The sequence below is a fragment of the Dreissena polymorpha genome, chromosome 1 (assembly GCF_020536995.1).
Source record: "Dreissena polymorpha isolate Duluth1 chromosome 1, UMN_Dpol_1.0, whole genome shotgun sequence".
NCBI lineage: Eukaryota > Metazoa > Mollusca > Bivalvia > Myida > Dreissenidae > Dreissena > Dreissena polymorpha.
In genome coordinates, this window is record NC_068355.1 from 48937086 (window position 1) to 48959303 (window position 22218).

Genomic DNA, 22218 nt, shown 5'->3' on the forward strand with positions numbered 1-22218 from the left:
CTTTCTGAATGCTCTGTCCATCAAATCTAATTGTAATTTTAATTGATACTTGTTGATTACTTGATCAATGATGAGTTTTACCAGTAATGAGCTGACATTTTGAAGTAATAAACAACAGCCGCAAAATCCGGTCGAGTTTCTAAACACTTTGACAAACAACCAAAGGTCATTGCTCTAAATTTCTGGAGATTTACTCTTCTTTTATGCACATTGGAACTATATGAAACTATACACAAGATCTTTATACTCTTATTTTATTTATATTATACTTTATAAAGTGTATAGACATCCAAGGTCTATGAAAGGACTGATTAAATGGTACCGTGGCTGGAGCCAGCGTGCGTGCAATCTCAGCACTAGTGGTTGTAAAAACAACGGGAGACCATTGCTTTATATTTACTAATTTCTACCCTTGACTTGAAAGTTTAAGCAAGCAAAATGGTTCATGCACATGACACATCTTGCTGAGGATTATTTGCTTTAATTTTATGTTAAAATTTTATATTGTACGAGACAAGTACCAAATATGACACATCTCTCACCAATGCACTTCCAACAGATTGGGGTTATACTTCCTTCCCCGTCACTATAATCATGGAAGAGGCATATAAACTAAAATATTTTGTTCTGTAAATCAATTCTCACTATTACATTTTTTTTTTAATTTTTAGCTCACCTGTCACGAAGTGACACGGTGAGCTTATGTGATCGTGTGATGTCCGGCGTCCGTTGTGCGTCTGTCCGTCAACAATTTGTGTAAACAGTAGAGGTCACAGTTTTCATCCAATCTTTATGAAATTTGGTCAGAATGTTTATCTTGATGAAATCTGGGTTGGGATTGTATTTGGGTCATCTGGGGTCGAAAACTAGATCACTAGGTCAAATAATAGAAAAACCTTGTGTAGACAATAGAGGTCACAGTTTTCATCCAATCTTTATGAAATTTGGTCAGAATGTTTATCTTGATGAAATCTGGGTTGGGATTGTATTTGGGTCATCTGGGGTCAAAAACTAGGTCACTAGGTCAAATAATAAAAAAACCTTGTGTAGACAATAGAGGTCACAGCTTTCATCCAATCTTTATGAAATTTGGTCAGAATGTTTATCTTGATGAAATCTGGATTAGGATTGTATTTGGGTCATCTGGGGTCAGAAACTAGGTCACTAGGTCAAATCATAAAAAAACCTTGTGTAGACAATAGAGGTCACAGTTTTTATCAGATCTTAATGAAATATGGTCAGAATGTTTGTCTTGTTAAAATCTGGGTTGGAATCGAATTTAGGTCATCTAGGGTCAAAAACTAGGTCACTAGGTCAAAGTTAAGAAAACACTTGTGTAGACAGTAAAAGTCACAGTTTTCATCCAATCTTTATGAAATTTGGCCAGAATGTTAATCTTGATGAAATCTGGGTTGGGATTGAATTTGCATCATCTGGGGTCAAAAACTAGGTCACTATGTCAAATCATAGGAAAACCTTGTATAGACAATATAGGTCACAGTTTCCATCAGATCTTAATGAAATTTTGTCAGAATGTTTATCTTGATTAAATCTGGATTGGGATTGTATTTGGGTCATCTGGGGTCAGAAACTAGGTCATAAGGTCAAATCATAGAAAAACCTTGTGTTGACAATAGACGTCATAGTTTTCATCTGATCTTAATGAGTCAGGTGAGCGATTCAGGGTCATCATGGCCCTCTTGTTTCTTTATTGTAAATAGGTCAACATACATACATATATTTATTAATAATTTGACCGATGAAATTTAAGTTCCATATCTGTGAATCTACGAAAGAAATAGAGGCTTTATCAGTGAATATATGAAAGAAATAGAGGCTTTATCAGTGAATATATGAAAGATATAGAGGCTTTATCAGTGAATATATGAAAGAAATAGAGGCATTTGTGAATCTCAGTCCAACTTGGAATGACCTGATTTCCCACAGTGGTAACACATACCCTTGATGTAGTAATATTTAGCAAGTTGTAACAATGAATAATTGGACACAGGGGCTTGGCCACTTTAGGCCCCAGTGTAAATTTTTGAAAAATGTAGAGTACCACAATTCAATAAAACTTACCTAATATTACATCATTTAGCCATATAATTTTTTATAAATAATATGACAACCGAGTGTGACCACTTATGTCAGGATAATTATTACATGAAACTAAGAAGAGAACCAATCAAAGTATATAGTTAATGTATATGGTTTCAGGGATGTTCATTTTTTTGCTACAATAGTGTTTATGGTCAATGTGTTAAAGAACTTCTTAGTTGAAATAAACTTGTTAATGTTGGACCATACAAATTGATGTACAACTTCATATAATGCCTGTTAATTTGAATGTTGCAAAAGTGTAGTCTGTGACCGTAGCACAAGGTCAATGCCATACTTAGGTCCTTGACACAGCCTGTGCTGTCACTTGATAATGTTCACCCTGATGAAAGCATGTGTCGCATGCAATGCCTGTGGCCTCAACCCATAGGTCAAGATCAGACTGTTTTGCTTTTTTAGCTCACCTGAGCACGTGCTCATGGTGAGCTTTTGTGATCGCCTTTTGTCCGTCGTCAAGATTTGCCTTGTGAACACTCCAGAGGCCACATTTATTGTCTGATCTTCATGAAACTTGGTCAGAACATTTGGCCCATTCATACCTTGACAGAGTTTGAAACTGGGTCATGCTGGGTAAAAAACTAGGTCACTAGGTAAAAAAACAACAACTTGTGAACACTGTAGAAGTCACATTTGAAGCCCAATATTCATGTAACTTTGTCAAAACGTTTGTCTAAATGATATGTTGGTCGAGTTCAAAAATGGTTCGGGTCCCTTAAAAATCATGGCCGCCAGGGTGCGGGGCAGTATTCCTTATATGGCTATTGAGAAACCTTGTGAACACTCTAGAAGTCACAATTTTTGCCCAATCGTTCATGAAACTTGGTCAAAACATTGTTTTCATTGATATCTCGGACGAGTTCGAAAATGGTCCAGATTGGTGAAAAAAACATGTGAACACTCTAGAAGTCACAATTTTGGTCTAATCTTCATGAAATTTGGTCAGAACATGTGTTTTCTGGATACGACGGTTGAGTTTGAAAATGGTTCAGATCGTTAAAAAAGCATGGCCGCCAGGGGGGGGGGGGGGGTCATTTTCCTTATATTTATATAATAAAAAAGCTTGTGAACACTCTAGAGGTCACATTTTTTGCCTGATCATCATAATTTTCTTTCTAAACATTAATTTTATAGATATCTCGGATGAGTTTGAAAATGGTCATGATTGGTGGAAAAACATTGCCGCCAGGGGGTGGGGCAGTTTTCTCTATATGTATATAGTAAAAATATGTGAACAGTCTAGTTGTGATAATCCTTAATGTTAAAGAAAGATAACCTGTACATACTTGCTAATAGTTAACTCCCTTGTATAAACCTGGGACTTTTTTCATACAAGAGGGCCAAGATGGCCCTTGTTCGCTCACCTGAGAGGAGTTGGTTCATGCAATCTTTACCAAATGTCAAACTTGACCTAGATATTGTCCAGACAAACATCCTGGTCAAGTTTCATCATTATTGAACCAAAACTCTGGCGTATGGAGTGTTATTGTTTTTGTAAGATTTGACCTGGTTACCTATATTTTGAGTTGACCCCCCTTACCAAACATCAAACTTAATTGCTTACAAAAATAAATATTATGACCAAGATTCATAAAATCGGAAACAAAATTGTGACCTCTAGAGTGTTTACCAGGATTTTGTATAATATAATGTTAATTTGGACAAATTAAGGGCAATAATTATGGAATTAATTATGTGATTCTGCTCATAATCAAACTTGACCGAGATCTTTCAGCAACTTTGATAAAGAATGCTTAAGAAATGTGAATGCTAGAGTGTTTACAAACCAAATGTGGACGGACGGACGGGGGAAAAAAAACAATCCTAAAACTTCACCTGAGCAATCAGTTGAGCTAAAAAGTGTGTTTCACCGATCTGAGCAATTTTCCAACATGATGATTGGGCATGAAATGTGACTTCTACAGTGTTTACAAGGTTTTATTTTTGTTTATTTTACCTAATGACTTAGTTTTTGACCCAACACCACCCAGTTTTGAACTCGACCAAGATTTCACTGGGACAAAGCTTCTGACCAAGTTTTATGAAGATCGGACAAGAAATGTGGCCTCTGGAGTGTTTACGAACAAATGTTAACGGATGGACGATGGACAAAGAATGGTCACAAAATCTCACCTGAGCAATCAGGTGAGCTAAAAATGTGGTGTACATAAATACAGTAGTTTGCATGCAATTTAATAAACTTATTGTTATGTCATAAAATAACTGTACATGTACTAATGCACTGTAGAGCCTTATCTTTGATCTTTACTGATAAGCCAAGTTAACCGACTGTGTTTTGGTGTATTGATTGCATGTCGATATTCTAAGATCAATTGGATTGGGAAAATCAATAATCTCAACAGAAAACTGTGCTATGAAACTGTTTCCATGGCAACCTTGTTATTTGGCATTTTCTTAATTAGAAAGACTCTTTTGATTGAAATAACTTTTTAAAATTCTTATTATTTTTTAGATTTGAGTCACTGGAGTTATCCACTCTCCATAAATTGTGTTCTTTAGATTAAGTTAGACTTATTGTATAAACTTAATTTTTGAAGCAACTTCTAGACTAACAGTAACTAATATTTATATCAGTTTTTTGACAGATTTTGAACTTCTTTTTAGATTTATTAAGGTATTTGCTGTATTTGTTCATTTTTAACGATGCATAGATTCTTTAGACTAAAGTGAGTTTATTTTCATTATTAAAGCTGCTTTGGTTTTCACTTATTATAGATTAATTCTTTGAGTGTATTCAGGCGTATCTGACTGGACGCCTTTAGTTAATTGAATTACAACCAGTTAGTGGTGTCATCCGGACCGGAAATAAGCGTTCTTTAATTAGACTTGATAAATATTTCCGTATTACATAAGTGCTCACAAAGTTACATGACTCGTAACCGTCCCGTGACCGGTTCACTTGCGTAAGCGAACGAGACCGCACTACCACAGTTGTTTATAGTGAAACATTGTGAATATTTTTAGTCACATTTTTAGTTCAATCTGAATGACACTTGCTGATCTTCACACATGGTGACAATCTTTATGAGCATATTTTTTGCTCATGGTGAACTTTTGTGATCACCTTTTGTCAATTGTCTGTCTTCCATTGTGCGTCATGAATATTTGCCTTGTTAATACTGTAGAGGGCTTCATGAAACTTTGTCAGAAGATTTGTCCCAATAATATCTTGGACGAGTTCAAAAATGGTTCCAGTCTGTTGAAAAACATGGGGCCATTTGTTGTTCATTCTTCATGAAACTTGGTTAGAACATTTGTTCTATTGATATCTTGGGCTGCAAAGAACATGTCATTTCTTTTTATCTCAGGTGAGCGACTTTGGGCCTTTCAGACCCTCTTGTTTTAGTTATGGTATATATGGCATTCATGACTACTGGCTTGGCATGTTATCTACCGCCTTAAAGTTTTTTATTTCCGTTATCATTATCTGATGAGGCTAATTGAGCTGTTTTCTGTGCTATACTGGCTGTTTTTTTTATGTTCATGATGCTTTCACTTGAGCAGGGCTAATTCTGTAGTTTGCTAAATTAGCAATTTGCAAAATCAAATTGAGCAATTGGCTCCAGAAAATGTGAGATTTGCTCAAATGCCAAAAGTCACTTTTCCTCTTTTCACCATATTGTAACAAGCGATAAGTACCAATCTAGATGTTAATTTGTTCTTTTGAAAAGACTTGTTTATGTTTAGAACATATTATTAATTACACAGACTGTTAATTTTATTAAACCAGTCAACCAGTCTAGTGTTGAACAGTATCCATCCAGTTTGTCAAACTTGTCAATGAACTTATTGAATAAATAACTCAAAGAGTAAAAATTAAAAATCTTGTATTAATATACATGTATTGTCCTGTATTCACATGCTGCTATGCAATTTACAACTATATTTCAACAATTTACTACCACTTTATCACAACAATTTACATGATTTAAAAATGAATAAGCTTCATGTATGTCACAGCTGAATTCAGACAATGCTTTGAGCATATCCAGAACATTATGATTCACACAAACCAGTTTAAAATACAACACATAAACAGAAGACAACTGAGTTAAATAGTCCTGCTAAGCACTCAGGAAAGCATTCCCTTGTATACTGCCTAGAAATTTTTGTTCATTTCCTCGCAAACACAATTCTTCTGATTCTAGCTTTGGACCCTTTCTTTCCTGAATCATAAAGAAGAAATACATCAATGGGCCCCACAAAATATAGTCTTTATATAAACACAAATTGGAAGAGAATGCTCGAGTCAAAATTTACATGCAAAATTACAGAGATTTTGTACTGAATAATTTGAAATTTAAACAGAAAATTATATTTCAGCAAATGCTAACATCTTTATGACTCGTTAAGTACTGAATATCATAACTATTTTACATTCTTATCATAATTTGACTGTTGCTATTTATAATAATTCATTTATAATAGAATATAACTTAATATCTTCACATATTGAAGTAAATTGATATTATTCAAGTAATACTGAAAATGGAATATATGTTAAACTAATTTTACCTGAAGCATTGAGACCCGCTCAAAATTAGAACTTCCACAGTTACTGAAAATGACAAAGGAGGACATTAATAATCTGTAAAAAGAATTATGAAGGAAGAACAAGTATCATACCAACTTTTACAAGGGGAAACAAGACGGCCATGATGGCTCCTAAGCGCTTAGGTTATTTCACAGACAACAATTGTTGATGACATGATCAGACAATTTAGTTTTTGAGCATACCTGATCCTTATTCAAATTGGACTATATATTGTTAAGGTAAACATTCTGACAAAGGGTAACAAATGTGGCACTAGAGTGGCAACAAGTTTTTGTGAAGATGGATTCAAACTCTGCCAAGATAACCATTCTGACCAAGTTTCTTCAAGTTTGAGTCATTCATGGCCCCGAGTTTCTTCAAGTTTGAGCCATACATGGCCCCTAGTTTCTTCAAGTTTGAGTCATTCATGGCCCCTAGTTTCTTCAAGTTTGAGTCATTCATGGCCCCAATTTCTTCAAGTTTGAGTCATTCATGTTCCCGAGTTTCTTCAAGTTTGAGTCATTAATGGCCCCGAGTTTCTTCAAGTTTGAGTCATTCATGGCCCTGAGTTTCTTCAAGTTTGAGTCATTCATGGCCCCAAGTTTCTTCAAGTTTGAGTCATTCATGGCCCCGAGTTTTTTCAAGTTTGTGTCATACATGGCCCCTAGTTTCTTCAAGTTTGAGCCATACATGGCCCCTAGAGGGGAAAGAAGTTTAAAAATATTTGACCTTGTGACCTACTTTCTAGATGCATGTGACCCAGATTTTAACTTGGCCCTTATATTGCCAGGATGAACATTCTAACATGTACATTTTAACCAAGTTTACTAAAAATTGAGTCATCATTTGAAGTTAGAGTGATAACTTTGCTTTTCTAAGATCTGACCAGATGACCTAGTTTTTGGACAAATGTGACCCAAATTGACACTCACCCTAGATTAGTTTAATCAAAGTAAAGCCATAAGCCAAAAATGTGGTCTCTTGAGTGGTTACAAGTAAATTTGACCCGGTGACCTACTTTTTGGACACATAAGACCCAGATTCAAACTCTGCCTAGATACAGTTAAAATATTTTTTGTTAAACAAGTTGCATTTGGATTGAGTCATAAATTGGCCTCAAGTGTGGCAAAACCTCTAGAGTGGTAACAGGTTTTTCTAACATCTGACCTTGTGAACTAGTTTTTGGATGCTCATGACACAGATTGGAACTCAGTTTAGACATTGCCTGAGTAAACATTCTGACCACATTTCATTAAGATTGAGTAATTGATGTGGTTCATAGGGATGGCTTGTAGGGGGGGTTTCAAGGTTTTTCTAAGATTTGACCTCGTGAGTTACTGTTTAAACACGTGACCCAAGTTCAAATGCTGTCTTAATATTTGTCAAGATACTGATTTGGACGAAATTGAATCATAAATGAGGCCTCTCGAGTGGTAACAGAGTTTTTCAAGATTTGACCTGGTGACCTAGTTTTTTGACACACTTGACCTGAATTTAAACGCTGCTTCGATATTGTCTAAATTAACATACTGACAAAGTTTAATCAAGTTTGGATTTAAACTGTTGCCTCTAGAGTGGTAACCAGCTAAAAGTTGACAACGTAAACCCCACACTGCATGACTTTAGTTATAACAATAGCTCACCTTGAGCACTTTGTCCTCAGGTGAGCTAAAAACGAAGAGTTTTAATTATGCGAATTACTCCTATGACTCAGAGATGCAAGCAGTGCTTTTCTATCATAAGGAAATAAAGCACATCTGAGCATTTATGGTAATAACCCTCTGACATTAGTTAAACAACTAGGAAATACAATTGATATAATGATGGTCACTTTTAAATTTGACAGAACGGGCCAAACAACTTAAGAAATAAATCTTTAGGCAGTAATGGTTTATTTTTAAGTAGACACCTAACATTTATGTGAATAAGTAATGACGTATTATTTTCTCATATGCTAACCTGCATGCCTCCGTGGGCAGTTTGTCATAGGTGGTGGTGCGATGTTTGCAGTTCTTACACTTGAAGAATCTTCTCTTGCCCTTGGTCCTTGTGAACAGGTGGTTCTCCTTCTTGCATCTCTCATGTAGGCTCACGTTCTTGTACCGACACTGGAGCACATGGTGAGCACTCATATGATATACTTGATATTGACATGCAACTGGCATATTTAACCTTTTACCAATAAGATACGTATTTTCACGCATTTGTAGTCTCTTAGAAAGTTACATTTAATTAAATACCTTTCTTATTAGATTCAAGTTTTTAAGGCTTCATTTTCAACCATAAGATACTGGTGAGCAGCAAACAGCATAAAACCTGAACAGACTGCGAGTTACTCACAGGCTGTTCTGGTTTTATGCTGTTTGTATATAGCCATTTTCGCTTGCTTCTAAGTGGGAAAGGGTTGATATTGACATGCAACTGATGATATATTGTTGAATATATATCAATGCCTCATTGGGTTCAATATCAAACTTGAGCTTTGTTATAAACTTATATCCCTGCACCACTTTGTCACAGAATGTAAAGATAAATGGGGATTAAGAAAATGTCTGGCTAAGCTACAATTCATGTTGATAACAAAATGTTTCAGTTTCAAAACATGAGAAAAGTGGAAGTAGTTTGCTCCAACAACTTTGGAAAAATTGTCAGTAAACCAAACAAGAGATGTGCTTGTCAAAAACACAATGCCCCCTTCTGCGTCACTTTGAAGCCATATTTTTTACCTTTGACCTTGAAGGATGATCTTGCCCTTTCATCACTCAAAATGTGCAATTCCATGAGATACACATGCATGCCAAACATCAAGTTGCTATCTGAAGCAACATTGAAGTTATGAGCATTTTTCGAAACCTAAATGCAAAGTGTGACGGAAAAACAGACAGACGGACGGTCCGATCACTATATGCCCTCCTTCGGGGGCATAAAAAAAAACTTTATTGCAAGATTTCATTGACAATATTTAAAATTTAATATTCAAATATTCAGCTTGTGAAAATGTTGTATTGCTCCCTTGATTGTGAGCTTTTTCAAATACAACTTTGCAGAATAAATGTGAGCAATACAACCAAATGGAACATCAAAATCATATATAATTCCCTATCAATATTAAAACAAAATAAAACATACACAGGAAGTTCTTTGAACTTCGACACCTATGTTAGCATAACAAGTATGCAAAATATCTAGTTGCTACTTAAAAAAAGTTAATTCACAAATTAAGTCTTAAATTGCCAACTACAATCGCTTAAATGGCTACTTCAATTTCTGAAATATTTAAATACATACAAATTCAGACTTTCTGAGGAAACTATTGAGAAATAATGTGCATTTTGGCTACTTTTTGAGTGTCTTAGTTTTTATGTAGTGCTCTACTCGATTGCAGACTACAAGGTTGACGTCGCCATAAGAAATTGCAGACTACACCCTAACGGATTGCAGACTATACTCAACCTGATTGCAGACCACACCTTACCTGATTGCAGACTACAAGTAGACACCCTACCTGATTACAGACTACAAGTAGAGGCACACTCCCTTATTGCAGACTACAAGTAGAGACACCTAACCTGATTGCAGACTACAAGTAGAGACACCCTACCTGATTGCAGACTACAAGTAGAGACACCCTACCTGATTGCAGACTACAAGTAGACACCCTACCTGATTGCAGACTACAAGGTTGACCTCGACCTCCTTGATGGAAGCCATCTTGTCCTCCATCCGTTCACGCTTCTCCAACTCCCCAAAGTAGCGATCAGTGTGCTCTGCCTCGGCCTTAAATCAAGTGACAATCAAGTTTGTAATAAGAAACCAATTGTGTCAAGGGTAGTATTCTGAAAAGAAATTTTCAACTTAATTACAATTATTCGAACATGACATCCAATAAAAGACTTGCCCAAAATGAACGTCCAAAAAAAAACTTGCACCTGAATAAAGCTTGATCACCAGCAGCCTATTGTATAAATCTGGATAACTCTTACCCAGCGGATAACTTTTGGTTATCTTATCATAAAATTGAAGATAGCCAAAAGTTATCCACTGGATAAGAGTTATCCAGATTTATACAATTGGCTGCAGATCTCCAAGTGTATTACATTGCCAGGTAATTTTTCAAATTTTGGAACAAATAGGAAATAGTTTTTATTTTAAGTTGAATATATTCTAAGACTCTAATTGCTTCTAAATAGCAAATTTAGGCCATAATATTTAATTTCTAATGAGGAGCAAATTATAATTTATTCAAAATTCAATACACATTTTTTCCTCAATATCTCCAACACCAACTGTTCCTACCTCAGCTAGAGCCCCAGTGTTCTTGGACTTTGTCTTCAGTAGCTGCTGCACCTCTGGCGAGTTCAGATCCAGGTCTCCAAGAAGCTTGGATCTTTTCTTTGGTGGCTCCATACACACCCCTCCCTGAGATTTTGGGCTCGTTTCAGCATCAGCATCTGGGGTATATTGTGTTGTGCAGTCATAATGTTATTGCAGACAAGAGCACCGCAAAACGGGTTCCAATGCTCGGCTGCGGGTGCAGTCTTGAATAAATTAAAGCTTGTCAGAAGAACTTTTTAATTATTTTTTTTAGAGGTCACAGTGACCTTGACCTTTGACCCAGTGACCCAAAATTGGTTGTGGCGTGTAGAACTCATCAAGGTGCAGCTAAATATGAAGTTTCAAAGTTGTAGGTGGAAGCACTTTGATTTTAGAGCCAATGTTAAGGTTTTAGCACGACGCGGATGGCGGAAAGACACGACGAGCTGGCTATGACAATACCTCGGGTTTTCTGTGAAAACAGCCGAGCTAAAAATGATATTGTGTGTTATCAAAGATTTTTGAATGCTCATGAATCATACCTTTTGGATTATCTATTTTATTTCAAGAAAGCTTTACATTAGAGCTGCGTCATGCGATAATGGGTCTCATGAATTTGTGGCTCTAGCCTCTTCATGAGCTCACCTGTCTGCTGATGAGACCAAGAAACCTTGTGTGACTTTAACCCTTTGCATGCTGGGAAATTTGTCGTCTGCTAAAATGTCGTCTGCTGAATTTCTAAAATTAGCACATCCTCGATTTTTTTTCCCAAAGAATACTATAAGAATAGCAAAATGTTTGGTTCCTGATGAGACGCCACATTCTGTGGCGTCTCATCTGGATCCAAACTGTTTGCAAAGGCCTTCAAAATTTGGTTCCAGTACTGAAAGAGTTAAAGCGGACTGGGTAGCTCCTGATCTGACTGCACAGAAGCATGGGCAGGTCTGGAGATACGCTGGCAGCATACGGCATAAGACTCATTCTTGTATGACGCAGTTCATATAAGGATTAAAACACTGTATCAAAATGAAAAGTATTGCTAGAAATGTCCACATAATTCACAGCCTGAATGTACATAGAAAAGTTTCTGAGAAAGGGAAAACTACACAATAAAGAAGAAATATATATCTCAATGTTTATTGTGTCATAACTGTAGTTTCATAAATCTATCTAGGAAAAAAGTAGAGAGAAGGACAAGAGTGTGATGGTTTTATAAGTGTCAAGTAAACTTATTTAACGCCCAGGAAAAATATCTGTCATTACAATTCGAAATTTCATAGACAGAAAGCTGGGACAATATGCAGGTTGTGTAACAATTACTGTTTCCTTACCCATGACCTCTGCAACACGTTTCTTAATTTTCTCTTTCGCTTCCGGTGAAGTCAGCTTCTTCTTAACAGCATTTGGATCATCCTTAGAAATACCACCCCTTGCTTTCACCTTGGCGATGGCTAGTTGCTGTAAGAATATTTTTGTAATATAATGTATTCAAATAAACAAATAATCTTTAATGTACTATTCTTGAAGCTCCCAAATCGTTGGATACAGCTAGCATTTACTTTAATTTGCATTCATATTTTGTTTCCAACAACAATTTATCATCTGTAACCAAACCACAAATACAACTTCTTGACATGAATTCCTATTACAGTAGAAAGATAATTATGAAAACTACCTAAGATAGTTCAGCGCTGGTGTTTATTAATCAACTGTAAAAAGAAGAGAAAATATATTTCTTCACCGGCAAATACATTCCTCAGAAAAACTCCCAACTACCTTAGCTAGTTCAGCGCTGATGTTTGTTTTCTTCCTCAGCGGGATATCCAGCACCACCTCCTGGCCTGCAGACAGCCCCTTGCCAATGGTGGGCACCGCCGTCAGTATCTCCCGCTGTTGCTGCTGCTGTCGCTGCTGCTGGTGTAGCGTGACTCTGTGCTGGGACAGCAGGTCCTTGGCTGACGGAGGCGGGGCAACCTCCAGGCTTTCCTTACCATCTACACATGATGAGTATGTATAAGCAAGAAATATCAAGGACAACATTTTCCACTTTTAGGATAGTGTCCTCCCTGATTAGCCTGTGTTGACTTCACAGGCTAATCTGGGACAGGACTTTAAGCACATGCATTGAGCCAAGTTTTCCCACAATAAGGCTTAAATGATAAGCATGTACAGGGGTTTAAAATTACGGTCGTCTGCTTCTATTGGTGACTTACTATTAGCCTCAGACGAATTCAATTCTGAAACACTTGCCCGATTAGGTGACCGCATTTTCATCAACATAAAATCCCTTTCTATGAATAAATACTGTTCAATCCCATTTTTGGCACATTCTCGGTGTCTTCACTCATAGAGCAACAAGCATAATGCCCGGTTGCTCAACACCCTGGAATTGTAACAGTCTCACGTCATTAGCTTATAGCACGTGCTTCCCATGGAAACGTCTTTTCACTGTGGCATTAGGAATCAAGTTATGTACTTTTTTCCTTACATATGAAATACATGCCTTGTTTGAACTTTCACATCAGCTAATTTCACGTCATCATATGTCTTGTGTATAGAAAAAATTGGATACGCTTTTCGGACTTAACACGGTTACCTGTTCGTATAACCCATAATTGCCATTCAAAATTTATTTAACTAAATTAGTTTGATAATTTAACATAGCTGTAATTCATTTAAATGGGTAAGCCAATAGAGTTGTTTTAATAATTTATACATGTATTAAACCTATTATGTGCTATACATGTACATCGCAAGCTATATCACGCTCTCAATATCTTCTAATTGATCTGTACACAGGGGGCAAACTCAATATCTTCTAATTGATCTGTACACAGGGGGCAAACTCAATATCTTCTAATTGATCTGTACACAAGGGGCAAACTCAATATCTTCTAATTGATCTGTACACAGGAGGCAAACTCAATATCTTCTAATTGATCTGTACACAGGGGGCAAACTCAATATCTTCTAATTGATCTGTACACAGGGTCAAACTCAATATCTTCTAATTGATCTGTACACAGGGGGCAAACTCAATATCTTCTAATTGATCTGTACACAGGGGGCAAACTCAATATCTTCTTATTGATCTGTACACAGGGGGCAATCTCACAATCTTCTAATTGATCTGTACACAGGGGGCAATCTCAATATCTTCTTATGGATATGTACACTGGGGGCAATCTCAATATATTCTAATTGATCTGTACACAGGGGGCAAACTCAATATCATCTTATTGATCTGTACACCGGGGGCAATATCAATATCTTCTAATTGATCTGTACACAAGGGGCAATCTCAATCTCTCCTAATTGATCTGTACACAGGGGGCAATCTCAATATCTTCAAATTGATTGGCACACAGGGGTCAATCTCAATAGCTTTTCTTTTGGTTCTTCCAAATAAAATGACCTAATGGTGTCTTGATAAACGTTAGGCTTTTGATGTAATCATGATAAATTAAATAGGTTTTTAAAGACCATTTACCTAATGAGGCAGTTGCATCCTTCTTCACCAAGTGTTTCACGAAGTTCATGGAACCTACAGTGGGCACTGACAACAGAGTCAACCTGTAGGGGCAGAAGAGCATGTCATGGTAAGACAAAAAATCTTATTCAAATACAAAACTTTCAAACTTATGTCAGTTGTGTCAACAAGGATTTTAGATTTTCTAACAACCATCGCCTTTATTTAGTTCAGAATAACACAATTCAGCATCATCTATTAATACAGACTCCCACGAGGTTGTCATGATAGAGTGGAAATAATGTCAATTATGCAACTTTGTGAACCTTGCTTGATCCCTTTTCAGTAAAAATTGTCTAGATCTCTCTAAAAATACAAAGTACTGATTGATTCTTCCCTTGGAATCAAAGTTGAACGTGTCTTTTGATGCAATGCAACCAATAGTGAACTAAGAGGGTTACACAAGTACAGACCTTTTTAAACCTATTTATTTTAGCTCTATTGAATCAAAAGCCTTAGGCTTATTGAAATTCTCTCCAGCCTGTTTCATGGGTAGAACCAGTACTTAAGTGTCTATAAAGGAGATCTAAAACCCTCCTACAATGAGAATCAATCTTGTGACCTTGCAGTCGATAGGTGGACACCATACCCACTCCGCCACTTATAATAAAATAATACAAGAGATGTATAATACAAGAGATGTGTTCGTCAGAAACAAAATGCCCCCTATTGCGCCGCTTTGAAAAAAAAATGTGTTTGTTTGACCTTTGACCTTGAAGGATGACCTTGACCTTCCACCACTCAAAATGTGAAGCTTTATGAGACGCCGCTTTGAAATATGTATTTATTTTTTGACCTTTGACCTTAATGGATGACCTTGAACTTGAAGGATGACCTTGACCTTGAACTTCCACCACTCAAAATGTGCAGCTTCATGAGAACGCCGATATGCATTTTTATTTTTTTGACCTTTGACCTTGAAGGATGACCTTGACCTTGAAGTACCTTGACCTTGAACTGCCACCACTCAAAATGTGCAGCTTCATGAGAACGCCGCTTTGAAATTATTATTTTTTTACCTTTGACCTTGAAGGATGACCTTGACCTTGAAAGATGACCTTGACCTTGAACTTCCACCACTCAAAATGTGCAGCTTCATGAGAACTCGGCTTTGCAATTTATTTATTTTTACCTTTGACCTTGATGGATGACCTTGACCTTGAACTTCCACCACTCAAAATGTGCAGCTTCATGACAGACACATGCATGCCAAATATCAAGTTGCTATCTTCAATATTGAAAAAGTTATGGCCAATGTTAAAGATTTCAGACGGACAGACGCCATATATTTGACATTTGACCTTGAAGGATGACCTTGACCTTCCCCTTTCACCACTAAAAAATGTTCAGCTCCATGAGATACACATGCATGCCAAATATCAAGTTGCTATCTTCAATATTGAAAAAGTTATGGCCAATGTTAAAGTTTTTGGACGGACAGACGCCATAAATTTGACATTTGACCTTGACCTTTCACATCTCAAAATGTGCAGCTCCATGAGATACACATGCCTGGCAAATATCAAGTTGCTATCTTCAATAGTGAAAAAGTTATGGCCAATGTTAAAGTTTTTTTCGGAGGGACGGACAGACTGACTGACATACTGACACAATGACATACTGACGGACAGTTCAACTGCTATATGCCATCCTGCTGGGGGCATAAAAATACAGACTCACAGGTTCTTGTCTTTTTCCTTCAGTTTTTGGAGCTTTTTGTGATCCTCGGGCTCGAGTTCATGCAGTGACATGGTGGTCACACGGCCGGGCACCTTGTGGGAGTCAAATGATTGCAGCTTAGTTAGTGTCATCTTGTCACCTGCTTTCTGGCCATGCTGTCTGTAACAGGGGATTGTTTTGCAATGAGGAGAAAATTAGCTTTTTTTCTGGGAAAACTTGACTTAATGCATGAGCGTAAAGTGTTATCCAAGATTAGGACGCATAGGCCTAATCAGGGAAGAGGCTTTCCGCTTTTATGGTATTTTTCACTCAAAGAAAGTCTTTGCTTGGCAAAAATCAAATCTAGGCCAAAAGTATCTTTTTTGATAAGCCTGTGCAGACCTCACAGACTAATCTGAGACAATACTTTGAGCACATGCATTAACCCAAGTTTGGACAGAACATGGCTAAATTGATTACATAAAATTGCATGAAATTAGTTGTTGTGAGTTTCAAACGGTTCAGCAAGTCTTTTTTCTACTTTTATAAGAGTTATATAATAAATGGCATACTTCTTCCATATGGTGCATTTCCAAAGATTCTTTTTTATTTCTTTTTGTTCTTTTCCAAAAAGATGTTGCTTACAAGGAAATATCTAGTACATTTTAATTTAGTAAAATATAAAATATGTAAATTTCTGCAGTGTTTAATAGTCAAAAGACTATTTTAAATAACTTACCTTACAGTTGTGTATGTATTTCCACCATAAAAGAAGCAGCCATCTTTGGACTTCCTTTTGGAGCCATCAAACGCTTTTGGAACAACCCCAGTACTGTCAAAACATCACAGACCACAATACAGATGAATTCACGCACTAACTATTAAAGGGACTGTCAACCACGAATGACGAAAAATGAAAAGTTCTAAAATACCATATTTTTTTACAATTATTAGTTTATATTGATTAAAATATCTCGACTGGTATATTACATTACTTGAACAAAGTTCATATTTTCAGTATATTCGGGAAAAAAAATGCGTGTTGTGAAATCGAAAGTTCATCGCGAATAAAGGTGACATAACAATATACACATGATAAATAACGCAAGTAGATTGATCATTTTATCAATAAAATATATACAATTCACTACGCATGCACAATTTGCATTCCTGGGTTTACCACGTGACGATGATGATCAATCTACTGGCGTTATTTATAGTTAACTGGTAGTTACCTGGTAGACATACCCAGTAAAATTTATTACCGAATATACTGAAAATATTAAAACTTAACAACTTTTTTCAAGTAATGTAATATACAAGGCGTGATATTTTAATCAATATAAACTAATAATTGTAAAAAATAGGGTATTTTACAACTTTTCTTTTTTTTCGTCGTCGTGGTTGACAGTCCCTTTAAAAATACAAATCCAGCAAATTGCAACAAAATGTCTAATAATGATAAACAAGTGGGCTATGGGTCCTAATGGGCTCACCTGAGACCATAAGGATTTAATATATCCTGAGAAAGTGGAGTTCAGAATAATGAAAGTATTCCATGAAACATAAATATTGAATTTCTCAGCACATTATTATTTGTGAACTTAGCTGATATATCATAAGAACTGACACAATTTCATAAAGATTTGACTTGATATGCAACTTGAAGTGTTTACAAGCTTTTTCTTTATTGTAAGCTTGTGACCTAATTTTTAACCTCGCATGATCCAGTTTCAAACTTGGTAAAGATATTATTAGGACAAATGTTGTTATCCATGAAGATTGGACTAAAAATGCGGTCTCTAGAGTGTTAACATGGTAAATGTTTATCACTGAGGTGGACAAAATGCATTGACAACAGTTCACCATGTGCATATTGTGCTTAAGTGAGCTAAAAGACAAGTATAAGGATGTATTCATTTAACATATTTGCTCAAAACAGAAAATCAGCCACAGTCTAAGGGTTAAAATGATAGTAAATTTGTTTACGTAGTGCATTATAATTAAACTACATCTATGTACAAGGCTTGAATAATGTTAAAGCAGGAAGACAATTTCTTAAAGAAGAAAGGAAATTTAAGCTTATTCTTTCTAAAGATTCCATAAATAGTTCGGTGTTGTTAAATATTGTTATGGCTATAGCAGGGTGATTTACCCTCCTTGGGATCTGAATGAGACCCCAGTTAACTGACCTGGCCTGAAGCTCTGTACGTTTGGAGCTGGACTTCTTGTATGCAGCCTGGACATGGTATGTACAGTACTCCCCTTGCTGTCTAATATAGGCAAACAGAAACAACTGTCAGGAACTGTTTACGGCATACTGACACTATTCGTATTTAACCAAGGCTAATAAAGTATTATAATTGATCATTATCATTTACATTGCTTTCACATAACATTCATTTGACAACTGGAAAATGTTTACAAACATTTATTGTGACATACATAAAATTGTAAATGTCACAAAAGGCGGTTTCATGTTTATGTTTATTTTATTGCAAAATCTTCAAAAACAATGAAATATTGTTTTGTGTTTTGCAATTTCTCTACAGTACAACAAAAGTCATCTGCAATTTTAAGTACAAAATTATTCCATAAGTACAGATTTTCATTCTGTGCTTTGAGACTTCAAGTGCTTAAGTGTCTTACTTATTGATGAAGGAGGAGCAGGGCTGGCCAGACTTGGTGGTTGCTCGGCAACGCCCCAGGTCCTTGGATACGCCCATCAACAGCAGCTGCTGGGGGTGGTTGATAGTGATGGCCACCTCAGACTGGTTCTGAGGAAAAATGAAGATCCCAATCCTGTTTGCTTTGATTTTTTGACATTTATAACAATGTTTATCAATTCAGCAAAACTGTTGTCAGTTAATGGTCCAATACTTTTCTAGGATGAGCTAATACAATTGAAGCCACTATCCACTAATAAATACACATACTAAGACTGGTTACTTACAACAGCTCTACTCATACATGCCAGACGACCCGATCTTGGCGGGACAGTCCTGCTTTTGGAGTGTTTGTCCCGGTGTCCCGATGTGACACTATTTGTCCCAACATTCGTACATAACGATATATGCTCCATAAGTTCACAATAGCATTCCCTATTTAAGCTCCGTCTGGCTTTAATTACCATCGCTAATCCCTTTATTGCCCCCTATTAACAAACCATATCTTCTGGTCGAGTGATCCAGTGTTGTTTTTGACACCTTATCAGCGATTATCGGCAAATTATTGATTTTATCGGGCATTCACACCAGGGTATTTTTTTGATAAGGGTCATTAATTGCTAGTGATAGATGCATCGTAATGCATTGAGCAGATTGCTTATGTATTTCAAGGCCCAAATCAAGTCCAAAGATACAATTATTACGCGGAATTCAGTGTATTATATGTCAAACAAATCGAGTGCTGACCGATACCAGGGACATAAATTTACTTTCGTTTGTGACTGATTTTCAGAAAATAATTTTTACATATTGCATCAATCTAAATTTAGAGTTAATTGATGATTGGTTGAATAACAAGAGGGCCAAGATGGCCCTAGTTTGCTCACCTGAGGAGTCGGTTCATTCAATCTTTACCAAATGTCAAACTTGACCTAGATATTGTCCAGACAAACATCCTGGTCAAGTTTCATCATTATTTCATCTGCGAGTCATGATCAATGTACCTATGAAGTTTCATGATCCTAGGCGTAAGCATTCTTGAGTTATCATCCGGAAACCGTTTTTCTAAGTTGAGTCACCGTGACCTTGACAGCCATTGTGTGAATACGTTTTTTGGCACTGTGACCTTGACCTTTGACCTAATGACCTGATAATCAATATACCTATGAAGTTTCATGAACCTAGGCATAAGCGTTCTTGAGTTATCATCCGGAAACCATTTTACTGCTTTGGGTCACCGTGACCTTGAAATTTGACCTAGTGACCTGAAAATCAATAAGGGTCATCTGCGAGTCATGATCAATGTATCTATGACGTTTCATGATCCTAGGCATAAGTGTTCTTGAGTTATCATTCGAAAACCATTTTACTATTTCGGGTCATCGTGACCTTGACCTTTGACCCAGTGACCTGAAAATCAATAGGGGTCATCTGCGAGTCAGGATCATTGTACCTATGAAGTTTCATGATCCTAGGCATAAGCCTTCTTGAGTTATCATCCAGAAACCATTTTACCATTTCAGGCCACCGTGACCTTGACCTTTGACCTAGTGACCTGAAAATCAATAGGGGTCATCTTCGAGTCATGATCAATGTACCTATGAAGTTTCATGATCCTAGGCATAAGCGTTCTTGAGTTATCATCTGGAAACCATTTAACTATATCCGGTCACCGTGACCTTGACCTTTGACCTAATGACCTGAAAATCAATAGGGGTCATCTACGAGTTATGATAAATGTACCTATGAAGTTTCATGATCCTAGGCATAAGCGTTCTTGAGTTTTCATCCGGAAACCATTTTACTATTTCAGGTCATCTTGACCTTTGACCTTGTGACCTGAAAATCAATAGGGGTTATCTGCGAGTCATGATCAATGTATCTATGACGTTTCATGATCCTAGGCATAAGTGTTCTTGAGTTATTATCCGGAAACCATTTTACTATTTCGGGTCATCGTGACCTTGACCTTTGACCCAGTGACTTGAAAATCAATAGGGGTCATCTGCGAGTCATGATCAATGTACCTATGAAGTTTCATGATCCTTGGCATAAGCGCTCTTGAGTTATCATCCGGAAACCATCTGGTGGACGGACGGACCGAAATGAGCAAAACAATATACCCCCTCTTCTTTGAAAGGGGGAGGGGGCATAATGAGAAAACTGCCCCCCTCCCAGCAGCCATGTTATTCAACTGACCGGAACCATTTTTAACTCAACTCTCGTATCAAGGACCAAATGTTCTGAGCAAATTTCATGAAAATTGGGCCAAAAATGTGACTTCTACTGTGTTCACATGTTTTCACTATATACATATAGAGAAAAGTGCTCTGCCCACTGGCGGCCATGTTTTTTCACCAATCTGGACCATTTTCAAACTCGTCCGAGATATCAATAAAACCAATGTTATGACCAATTTTCATGATGATTGGGCAAAAATTGTGACTTCTAGAGTGTTTACAAGGTTTCTCTATAGCCAAAGAGGGAAAACTGCCACTATATACATATAGAGAAAAATGCCCCGCCCACTGGCGGCCATGTTTTTTCACCGATCTCGACCATTTTCAAACTCGTCTGAGACATCAATTGAATCAATGTTTTGACCAACTTTCATGATGAATGGGAAAAAATTGTGACTGCTAGAGTGTTTACAAGGTTTCTCTATAGCAAAATGAGAAAAATTGCCCCGCCCACTGGCGGCCATGTTTTTCATTGGATCGGAACCACTTTTGAACTTAACCAAGATATCATTAAGACAAACATTTTTACAAAGTTACATGAAGATTGGGCATGAAATGTGACTTCTACAGTGTTTACAAGGTTTTTCTTTTTTTTGACCTAGTGACCTAGTTTTTGACCTGGCACAACCCTGTTTCATGAAGATGGGACAAGAAATGTGGCCTCTAGAGTGTTTACAAGCAACTGTTAACGGACGGACGGACATACGACGGACAAAGACTGGTCACAAAAGCTCACCTGAGCAATCAGGTGAGCTAAAAACAGTGCTCGATGTGCGCGCATCCCGTTGAATGTTGCCTTAGTCCCAAATGGATTCATCCGCATTGTGCACATGTTTGTTTACTTCCGGAAAATGGAGAACGTCTGTGTTCATGCAATTCTAAACATATTTATCGCCAAGATTTGCCAGAAATTATGAGGTTTTGTAAGTAATTAGCTGATTACTGACTTCAGTAAAGATGGCATGAGTGATCGTTTTAGGTGTCCTGCTTTTTGGTCAAATGTCCCGACATTTTTAATGGACTGTCCCGATTTGGACCTGAAAATTTCTGGCATGTATGGCTCTACTAGAGTCAGTGGTAGAAAGAAAGGCCTAGGCATAATTGCTACACCAATCCATACAAACAAATATTTGGCTG

The 22218-nt window shown here is 36.8% G+C and overlaps 1 protein-coding gene across 4 annotated transcripts in view; it reads right to left on the reverse strand.

Moving 5' to 3' along the window:
* Positions 1 to 5949: 5949 nt before the first annotated feature.
* LOC127879698 (protein MCM10 homolog) overlaps positions 5950 to 22218 on the reverse strand; it is a 49089-nt gene continuing 32820 nt past the window's right edge. For all 4 annotated transcript variants that reach the window (XM_052426716.1, XM_052426709.1, XM_052426694.1 and 1 more), the window contains 12 exons: positions 18825 to 18952; positions 18368 to 18448; positions 16915 to 17007; positions 16197 to 16355; positions 14478 to 14560; positions 12764 to 12981; positions 12319 to 12445; positions 10970 to 11124; positions 10337 to 10450; positions 8633 to 8781; positions 6655 to 6697; positions 5950 to 6305 (listed from right to left, as the gene is read on the reverse strand). In XM_052426716.1, coding sequence (XP_052282676.1) covers positions 6204 to 6305; positions 6655 to 6697; positions 8633 to 8781; positions 10337 to 10450; positions 10970 to 11124; positions 12319 to 12445; positions 12764 to 12981; positions 14478 to 14560; positions 16197 to 16355; positions 16915 to 17007; positions 18368 to 18448; positions 18825 to 18952 — 1452 coding nt within the window. In that variant the 3' untranslated portion in view covers positions 5950 to 6203. The remainder of the gene's footprint in view (positions 6306 to 6654; positions 6698 to 8632; positions 8782 to 10336; positions 10451 to 10969; positions 11125 to 12318; positions 12446 to 12763; positions 12982 to 14477; positions 14561 to 16196; positions 16356 to 16914; positions 17008 to 18367; positions 18449 to 18824; positions 18953 to 22218) is intronic.